General features: G+C 37.1%; 1 protein-coding gene across 1 annotated transcript; it reads right to left on the minus strand.

The window, feature by feature from the left end:
* Positions 1 to 4,679: 4,679 nt before the first annotated feature.
* On the minus strand, positions 4,680 to 7,233 carry LOC148878625 (11S globulin seed storage protein Ana o 2.0101-like). The gene is made up of 4 exons (XM_088957509.1): positions 6,825 to 7,233; positions 5,952 to 6,679; positions 5,388 to 5,849; positions 4,680 to 5,226 (listed from the first exon to the last, which is right to left on the minus strand). The coding sequence occupies exons 1-4, from the start codon at positions 7,159 to 7,161 to the stop codon at positions 4,849 to 4,851; spliced, it is 1,905 nt and encodes a 634-aa protein (XP_088813635.1). The 5' UTR covers positions 7,162 to 7,233; the 3' UTR covers positions 4,680 to 4,848.
* Positions 7,234 to 9,143: the final 1,910 nt, after the last annotated feature.

Raw genomic sequence — 9,143 nt, forward strand, 5'->3', positions numbered from 1 at the left:
TAGGTATAGTTCATCCAATTATGGACTATGGTCATGTTGGGGTAATCTGATTCCACTTGTGCATTACTAATCAGTGTTGCACATTGAGGCCCAACTAATAAAGTTGAAATAAAAGTCTAAAAGAGAGAAAATTATAACATTTAATCCATAGGACATAAATCTCATAGGACAAAATTATAACATTTAATCCATACATACACCCATGCTTAAAAAGCTTCATTATTCTTAACCTAATTGGCTTTCATGCCTACTACTTTAGACTATAGAAAACTTCCCATTAGATTCAAAATTTGGTGACAAGATACCCAATTCAACTCTGTTGTACTTGAACCTCCTTGCTTCCTATTGGAAAACTGGTAAGAGTGCATGACAACCTCTTCTTGCATGGCCCTAAAGAACGAATTCCTTCCAACAAGTGAATTAGTCATTCCATTGTCACTAGTCTTAAATGAAATCAATTCAAACCCATTATCCCCTACTTGTTTCACTACAGCAAAGTTCTGTGAAACAATAACTAGTTGGCCTTTACAAAATTGCCCATCAAAGATAGTCTCATCATATTTGCCTTCCTATGGACCATTAACCATTAGTTAGATGTAAAAAACAGTTTCTTTTTTAAGTTAGTTTAGTTTTTATTTCTATTTCTATCATTAATAAAAACAACTCTTATCAATCGCACTTATTCTTGTTTAATATGAAGAGTTCATAATGTTAAAGATGCACTCAAATGTTTTTTTACAAGATTTTTATGTTTTTAATAATTTTTGTGTCTCAATATTTTTTTTTAATTTTTATTCTTTATTTATGATATTATGGGTTGATTCATTTGCCTTAAAAAGATTGAATCATTGACCCACCACTTGAAAAGGAAAATGGTTTCGTTTTTGGATCAATTTTGAATCTTATATTTCATTTCCATTGAATACAAATACTTTTATTTAGAATGCTTAATGTTGTTTAATATAATAAATAGATAATATTAGAGATGTGCCTACAATTTATTTTGAAATAGGTAAGGTATAATTTATTAGAAACAAAGAAAGCAGTATACAAAAGACGAGGCCAAATTCGAAATTGGCCTAACAAAGAAATCGGGAAAACCCACAAGAAAAAAAAAAAAAAAACCAAACCTAAAAAAAAAAACAAAAATCAAACCAGTGGACCCATACCATAAGACAAGGTACTACAAGACAACAAAAAACACCCACCCAAGATAAAAAGAAAAACCACCTTGATACTTAACCTCTTCCCTTCCTTCCTCTTCTGCCTCTTCCACGAATGTTGCGTGACCCCTTAACAAAGAGTTTGACCACTACATCACCATAGAGATCCGCAATTGCCTTTGACCTTCTGCTACCAGTAAGACAACCCAGGTTGTCAATGGAGCTATTAGAGGCAACACTATCAGTCTCTACCTCACTCCCCGAGTTGTGGACCAAAGAAGATGTGCCCACATTTTTTCACAATCTTTTAAAATTTTCGCAGTATTTATATTTATATTTATTTTTAAATTTTTATTATTTAATTATGAAAAAATTGGTTGACCCATTTAGCACCGATGGTGTGAACTATTTATTTGCCACTCAGACAAAAGGGTGGTTTATTTAATTATTTTTCATGTTGGTTTTGAACATGGTTTACATTATTAAAAAATATTAGATATGGATTTACTTTGTAGAATTTATTGGTGAGAACATGGTTTTTAAAAATGAACCAGTCAGGGGTCTGGTTACCGGTTCAAACGGTCCAACCGTTTGACCCAAACGGTCAGCCCATTCTGACATAAAAAATAAAAAAAATAAAAAATTTGGAAAACGGTCAAAACCGTTCGAACGGTTAACCAGCCAGTTCAGCGGTTTGATAACCAAAATCAATGGTTTTGAGGGAAAAAGCGGGTTTGGAGGAAAACAGAACCGATCAAGTGACCGGTTCCCAGTTTTTCCGGTATGACTGTCTGATCCGGTCTGGTTCGATTTTGATAACCATGGGTGATAAATAAAAATGCTTTAAATAAAGTATCTAAGGAGAGAGAATGAGAGTTAATACCTTAATGAAAGGAAATTTAATAAAGTGAAAGTTTAAATTACATTTTTTACCTATATAATTAATGAGGGATTAAATTCATAAATAAGGGTATTTTAGTCAAAAAAAGTCCACAAAGTTCATTTATTTAATTTGCCTTAAATATAAGATTTAATGAAAGGAATAGGACTTAATACCTTATATATAAGACTTATTGATGAAGAATACATTAAATCTTATAAAATTAATAGTTCAAATTATGTTTTTTCCCTCATAAATATAGGGAAATCAAATTCAAAGAGAGTATTTTACTCAAAAAATCTAAAATCTAAACATAGATTATTAAAAACCATTCTCCTGTTATATCGTAATAATAGGTTTTAGAAAGAATGAAGGGTTTTCAGTGTCATATCCATTATAGTTGTTGGAAAAGACTTATTTACGTCAATATTCCAGCCACTAGGGGTGGCAATTTTTCACCCAACCCACTGAACCCGCCCATTTACTTGGCGGGCTGGAAATGGGTTTGATCATCCATTGGGTCAATTTAAATGGGTTGGGTTGGGTTGGGTTGTGGATAACCATTGGGTTAACCACTAAAAATATAATTATTAATTTCTTAGTCTTTTTTTTTTATTTTTTTCATTTGAATGAAATAATTTATAATTAATGTATTAATTTTCTATTAATTATTGACTAAAATTAGTTTTTCCTCAAATCAATACACTTCACCCAAATCGACATAAATCCAAATCAATTTGACCAGAGTCCAAACCAGCTCAACTTGGTCTAAATATGAACAAACTTGATCACCTCAGTTCAGTTTGTTTGGGTTGGTCAACCCAATTCGAACCCGACCCGACCCAACCCATGGTATGCCAAGCCGGGCCAACCCGAATTCAAAATGGGTCAAGTGGGATGGGGCCTGAACCCTTAATCCGCCCGCTTGTTTTGCTTGCTTTGCCCGGTTTGGATTGTCTAGTCCGGATCATATCTGTACAACCTAACCTGATTTCAGATTGGTCCGATTTACTTCTCTTGACCCACTTTGGGCCAATCGGTTTGGTCCCAAACCCGTGCACAAACCTAATATGGCCTATTCCAAGTCAATCTGTCATTGATTGAATCGGTCTAGTCTGGTCTAACCAAACTTATCTAGATCTAAACGGTTCAACCACTCTTGATGTGATTAGCTCGAAGACAATCCAATTAGATAGTTCAAGTTGGTTTGACTGTTTTGAAGCTAAGTGGTTTGGTCAAATCCGAGACCCGAACATAATCAAATGGCTTCGCCGCTTGTGTAAAAATAGCATGCATGTAATGTGATTTGAACATTCACCATTTGTATAAATAGCAACTAGTAGGGCAAATTTCTTAAAGTACTCCTAAGGTTTAGTTAATTGACTAACTCCACCCTTACTGTTTGACTATTGTCTTAAAGTACCTTTACTGTTTCTGACAATTGACTAACACATCCCTTATTGTTATGTCTCCATGACGAGCCTTTTACATGTGACATCACATGGTTGATTTATCATCAAATAATACCAAAACTACATTTGAATGGGCAAAAGTGTCTTACCCTCTAAATGCCACTTCCTCTATCAAGAAACTAGATTGCAACTACGGGTCCGGATGTAGTAGACACGTTAGGTAAGAACAATGAGTGAGCATGTAATAATTGTGTGACACATGTCACAGTTAATGTGCTTTTCATCCAAATATTTTTGTTCCCCCTGACAAAAATTATCCATTATTTTATTATTTTTGTCAAAATAATTAAAAATAAAAACAATAAAAAAGAAAAATAAAAACATGTTGGGAGTTGAGACTCATTTACGTTTTCTTTTTTCGGCAATGATCTGGCTGGCCATGAATTGATGTTTTATACTTTCCTTCTTGGCAATGATTTGGCATGCCAGTGCCGCGGAGAGCTTCTGGTGAAAACGTTTTCTTGGAAGTGGGTTTTGAAGCGGAAGAGTGAGAGGAGTTGAGAGAGCTTCTGGTGAATAAAGGAATGGACCAGGTGGTGGTTGTATGAATGAAGCTAATTGTTGGCTCTGGCAATGATGGTGAACGACGGTGGAATGATAGTTAGACGACGAGGGCTTTTCACAGTGACAGAAATGCAGGAGACTCACCTTTCTTCATCTTAGTCCTCAAATTTCCGCCCCTTTCTTCAGATCTCAAAGTCTAGGAATTAGTTCATCGCTTTACTGTATTGATTTTTTTTCTTTTGATGGTTGAAGCTAGAACATAACATCGAATCTGTGATGGGAAGGAGAGCTGGATTTGTGGCAACAGAGGCAACAGAGCCTCGACACGTGGAGCCACACAAGCGAAAGGAAATGCAGGGAAAATACTAAAAGAGAAATGGAACCCTGGAGAAATGCTTCTGCGATGGTTCACAGAGAAAAGAAGAGGGTTGTGTTACCAGGCCCGATTAGACTTCTGCTCTTGGTTCCACTTGGCGAGAATAGTCTCTCATTATGAAATCGCTTACCCGGTCTTTCTAGAGCATATCTTTTTAAAATACAGTTAATCGACTATGCATGTTGGGATAATCTGGTTCCGGTAATGTCTCATTAATAAATCATTGTGGCACATTGGCCTATTAATGGCCCAACTAATAGAGCTGAAATAAATCAAGGTCAAAAGAGAGAAAATTTGTGCTTTATTTATTACCCATGAAGACAAGTTACAAAACTCTTGATACAAAGTTGGAACAATTAATCCATACCCACTTCCACGCTTGCTTATAAAACTTGATTATTCTTAACCTAATTTGCCTTCATGGCTATTATTATTTTACACCATAGAAAACTTTCAATTGGATTCAAAATTTGGTGACAAGATACCCATTTCCTCTCTGTTGTACTTCAACCTCCTTGCTTCCTCATTGGAAATCTGGTAGGAGTGCATGAGGACCTCTTCTGGCATGGCCCTAAAGATTGAATTCCTTCCAACAAGTGAACTAGTCATTGCATTGTCACTAGTCATAAATGAAATCCATTCGAACCCATTATCCCCTGCTTGTTTCACTACAACGAAGTTCTGTGGAACAATAACCAGTTGGCCTTCACAAAGTTGCCCATCGAAGACAGTCTCACCTGAGTTTCCAACAATCTGAACTTGGGCTTCACCCCTAAGCACGTATACCACACTGTGTGCATTTATATTCCAATGAGGAGACAATATAGCATTCTGTACAAATTATCGAAGTGGGTTTAGTGAATTCAACACAGCACCAATCCAATTTTATATTAAAAACCATTCAATTAATCAAACAAGAGAGAGGAGAGAGAGAGAGAGAGAGAGAGAGAGAGAGAGAGAGAGAGAGATTTATTTCCTTAAACACTACCTACCTTGTAGAGATGGCCTCTCTGGGCACTGAGTTGATAGAAGCCAAGAATAGGGAGGTTTTGGCTATTAAGAGTGGTAAGACGTCCACCAAATGGTGTGTATACATCAGATTTCGTGGCTTTTCCAATATTTTGTCTAAGCCTCATGTTGCAAAGAGCTTCTTCCAAGCCATTTTCATTGCTTTCTTGTTTTCTTTCTTGCTCTTCACTCAATATCGGTTTTATCACCTCAAGTCCTCTTTTAACCTGGATGATAGGTCCCCTTTGGTCATTTTCACCTTTTAGCTTTCTCACTGTCTCCTTTCTCACACCGAAAGCCTGAGATAATAGCTCAACATCGATGCCACTAAATATGTTGCTAGAGCTCTCTTGCCCAAATTTCTCACTCCTAGATGATGATTGTCCTCTTTGTTTTTGTTGTTGGTGCTCCTCTTGTTCTTGTACATTACCAGCAAGCCAGAAATTCTTAACATGCATAATATAAATTAGGAAATAATTGTAAGCCTTGGAATATGCATCCCTACATAAAATAGATGTACGAGAGACCGAGTTAATTTCCTTACGTACCTTCACTTTCTCATCAAGCTGGTTGACATTGTTTCTGGTGTCGATTACGACAACTGCAACAATCGGTGTATCACCGTCATTATAGGCCCAGTAGGCAACTCCCTCTGGTACAAGAAGGGCATCACCTTCCTTGAAGAATCTCAACTTCTGGTGAAAGTCCTCAGACCTTTGGCTTTTACTGTGTTGATCATCTGAGCTTTGGCTTCTACTACTTTGATCCTCTGATTGTTGACTTCTGCTTCTTTGGCTTCTACTATATTGGTCCTCGGATTCTTGGCTTCTACCGCTTTGATCCTCGGATTGTTGACTTTTGCTACCTCGACGTCTGCTCTGTTGATCCTCAGGTTCATGGCTTCTACTGCTTTGATCTTCGGATTCTTGGCTTCTACTGCTTTGATCCTCTGATTGTTGACTTTTGCTACCTCGGCGTCTACTCTGCTGATCCTCAGATTCATGTCTTCTACTGCTTTGATCCTCGGATTCTTGGCTTCTACTGCTTTGATCCTCTGATTGTTGACTTTTGCTACCTCGACGTCTGCTCTGTTGATGCTCGCATTCTTGGCTTTTACTGCTTTGATCCTTTGATCCTTGAGTACTGCTACTGCTACTGCTATCTTCATCTTCGGACCTTTGGCTCCTACTGCCTTCTTCCTCGGATGGCTGATATTGTTCAAATGATTGGAATGTTTCAGGGCAGCCAGGGATTGATAATCCTAGAACTCCTTCACCTGTGAATCCATGGATTACGAGCCCATAAGTCATAACAAATATATGGGTAGTATATGATAATATAACATAAAAAATAAATATTTAAATAAATGGGTTGTTAGTAAGCAATTAATATGCAAAGGTGGATGGATTTAGAGAGCTGGCCTTTGACAACATAGATCATCTGAGGTGTATTTTGGTAAACAGGCAAGGAGAGGCCCTTTGGCTGAATTGTAACACGATAAGCTGCAACCCCAGCACACTGAAACTGTTCATTGTTGTGGTCCCAAATTTCAAGATGTCCAGCCTCAGCCTCAATCCTACGGGAGGGTTCAAGGGCATCAAGATTACTGATCTGGCATTCACCTTGCTGTTGTTCTCCTTGGAACTGACGTCTGAGCTGTATGATTTGGGCTTGATTTTTGAACTCTCTTACTGCTAGGCAGCCATGAAACAAAACAAGGAGACAAAGACCAAGAGAAAGCACACAAGATTTAGCCATAATTAATGAAGAGGAAAAACTTTTTTCCACTACCGAGCTGTGGTGAAGTGGAGAATGGGATGGTTGGGTATTTATAGAGAGGATTGGTGAATGAGGAATTGACATCCTTCATCAATGCTCTTCAGCCACTCTTCACAGTGCATGGCAACCTTGGCCTCTTGGCCAACACTTACCAATTTGAATCAGGGAAGGTGCAATGTTGACGTCTTTGTACTTAGAACAAGTGTAATAAATTACAGTCTTGTGTGTCCATATTTTGAAGAGAGAGACAGATAGATATATTTTGATGAGATAGAGTCTATCATCTTAAATAATCCTTCCTACTACGATGGCAGAGAAATGGTGCATTGATTCATCAAGTAGGGTTAGATCATGATTTCAAAAAATGGGATTTATGAATCATGACTATTAGAAAATCCATGAAAAACAGAACAGTATGACATACACCTTAGCTCCCAGGCATATCCATGTCTGGGAGCTACTGCTCTTGTCATCAGACGTTGTTGTTGTTACGACATTTTGTAGTTTATTGGCCCCACTGTTTCATGCAGAATTCTGAATTACAGGTCCCCATAATCTACTAGTAGCCCCCCCCCCCCCCCCTTATAAACCACATCTGTCCGTGAATTTGATGTTCAAGATTCATATCCTGTACATTCATGGCCAGGATTCATTCCCTGTACGGTGGGGATGGAAAATTCTGATCTGGACTGATCAGTCATTCTCCTTATATATGTACTCCATCGGCTGCCAAAATGTCAAATTTAATTCAAGACTAATGGTATTCATGTGCCTAAAATTTGGGTTCTGCGGTCTGTTTCGTGATCCGACCCGACATTTGTAGAAAATAACTCGAAGGAAAAATTTTTCAATTGGTTTCAGATTTTGTGTTGTCATTTCCTCAACAATTGACCCCAGGAAAATGGTTATGGGTTTCCTGCACCCTATATACTTACCTTATACATTTTAATCCCATTCCGACTGATCAGTAGAGCCAAACCAAAACATGTTCTTCAAGTTTCAAAGCGAAAACCACTAGGAATATTTTTAGGTAGGGATGGCATTGGGCTGGGTGGTTCGGAGAGAATCCAAAACCACTAGACCCTATCTGCTTCCTTAAACCTCTCAATTTGTGTCCACCCCAAAACCTGTAGTGGGTTGGATTTGGAGAATCAAAACCCTTTTCTATACGAAAATGTAAAATCCTTTCCGACCCTATCCTTTTCGCATTCTAGGGTAGGGGTGCGTTAATCTGTATATAATTTCCTATTATTTTTGTCATATATAAGCAATAAATATATAAAATAATACAAATAAATAGCAAAATTTCCAATTATTTGATTAAGGCATGTAAAAAGCACATAAATTATCAATTATCCTTCATGTGAAATTCAAAATATTAGTAAATTCAACACTTAGTACATAAAATTTATATGCTTTCCAACAATATGCGGGTCAGGGAGGGTTGGGTTTAGCCTAATATCGTACCATGCCCATACCCATACGGGTTGTAGAATCCCAAAACCCGTCATTCAAACAAAAAAAAAAAAAAACCCACCCTGTTAGGGAGGGTTGGGGTGGGTACCCACCGGGTAGGGTAGAAATTTTCATCCTCTAACAAGAGGCACAAAAATGTCTAAAATACATATGCAATTACAATTAAGGCTGCTTTTTGCATAAGCAAAAAAAAAAAGAACAATACAAACTTTGTGAACAACAAAAAAAAGGAGAGTTTAAAGCTGTATACCTTTGAGCAATTGATATGAAGAGCAAATTTGAAAAATAAATCGATTACAGAAGGGTTTTGGGTAACAATTCATAAAAAAATGAAAATAAACATTTTTGGTTATGAATAACTGCATTGATATGTTGGACATTTTCATGCCTCTTTTTAGAGGATTCTAAAATAGGGGATCTTTTTGCAATTGTACTAAAAAGTTTAGGAGAGGTGGTGATTGCAATTCGTGAGTGACTAATTGACA

The sequence above is a fragment of the Nelumbo lutea genome, chromosome 1 (genome assembly GCF_056320005.1).
Source record: "Nelumbo lutea isolate HS-2025 chromosome 1, American lotus-T2T, whole genome shotgun sequence".
Classification (NCBI taxonomy): domain Eukaryota; kingdom Viridiplantae; phylum Streptophyta; class Magnoliopsida; order Proteales; family Nelumbonaceae; genus Nelumbo; species Nelumbo lutea.

Excerpts from the sequence above, each read along its gene's own strand:
- LOC148878625 (XM_088957509.1), bottom strand. The coding sequence starts at position 7,161 with ATGGCTAAATCTTGTGTGCTTTCTCTTGGTCTTTGTCTCCTTGTTTTG. Across the intron at positions 6,680-6,824 it reads GATGATCTATGTTGTCAAAG|GTGAAGGAGTTCTAGGATTA; the intron begins GCCAGCTCTCTA and ends ATGGATTCACAG. Across the intron at positions 5,850-5,951 it reads AGCTTGATGAGAAAGTGAAG|AATTTCTGGCTTGCTGGTAA; the intron begins GTACGTAAGGAA and ends ATGCATGTTAAG.